At 58.5% G+C, this 880-nt stretch overlaps 1 protein-coding gene across 1 annotated transcript in view; it reads left to right on the top strand.

The window, feature by feature from the left end:
* Positions 1 to 321: 321 nt before the first annotated feature.
* The window catches only part of UPF2 (regulator of nonsense transcripts 2), a gene marked incomplete at both ends in the record, with an annotated part of 2,254 nt that continues 1,695 nt past the window's right edge, over positions 322 to 880 (top strand). The window contains one exon of the mRNA XM_005854667.1: positions 322 to 567. Within this exon, the coding sequence (XP_005854729.1) occupies positions 322 to 567 (246 nt within the window). The remainder of the gene's footprint in view (positions 568 to 880) is intronic.

Genomic DNA, 880 nt, shown 5'->3' with positions numbered 1-880 from the left:
CCCTCCTCGTATCCCTCCATCCCTCCTATCCCTCCTTCCCTCCTCTTCCCTCCATCCTACCTGCCTTCCCTCCTTCGCTTCCCCTTTCCTTCGGAGACTCGGTAGCGGGATCGACGCGCAATGTTTTTTTGCTACGTACGTGGCAGGAATTCTATCACTTATCTTTTCCTTTTCCCACCTTCCCTTCCTCCTCCTCCCTCGTCCCCTCCCTCTCTTCCTCTCTCCTCCCCTCCTCCCCTCAAGGAGGAAGCATCTATCTCCGGCGTGTCCGAGCCTCAGATCCCAAGTTTGGCGACCAAGACGAGCACACAAGTGGAGCAGATGGATGTCATAGTGGAGGAGGGGGGGGAGGAAGGGGGGGAGGACGACGAAGGCCTGACGGACGAGTACCGGTCTGGTTTGAAGGAGGAGGACGGGAAGGAGGGCGTGGAGGAGGGAGCAACGCCGGCCCACTACCAGGTCAACCACTTGCTGCATGACATTTTGCCGCTCTGCTACGAAAAGGAGAAGACGGACGCATTTATATTGCAAATTGCTCCTTTTGTGAAGCGGAAAGGGGTGGCGAAGGTGCGCTTGGTGGGAAGGGAAAGAGGGTGGAGGGGAAGGAGGGAGGGAGGGAGGGGAAGAGGGGCGCGGAGTTTTGACGGAAAGGAGGATTGATGGACTTGCTGGGGTAAAGGGAGGGATGAATGAGATATCCATGTTCAGCGCCCTTTCCCTCCTTCCCTCCCTCCAGCGGCTCCTGGCTCTCCTCTTTGCCGTCCCCTGGCAAAGTCAGGAGCTCTTACCCCAGTACAGCCGTGTGGTGGCCACACTCTCTCCCCTCCTCCCCGAGATGGGCCCTTCCCTCGTCCGGGAACTTCAACGCGAGTTTCGATAC

This window comes from Nannochloropsis gaditana (genome assembly GCF_000240725.1).
Source record: "Nannochloropsis gaditana CCMP526 unplaced genomic scaffold scaffold424, whole genome shotgun sequence".
Lineage (NCBI taxonomy): Eukaryota > Eustigmatophyceae > Eustigmatales > Monodopsidaceae > Microchloropsis > Microchloropsis gaditana.
The sequence above is the reverse complement of the archived record's forward strand: the minus strand, read 5'-3'. Positions and strand labels throughout refer to the sequence as shown.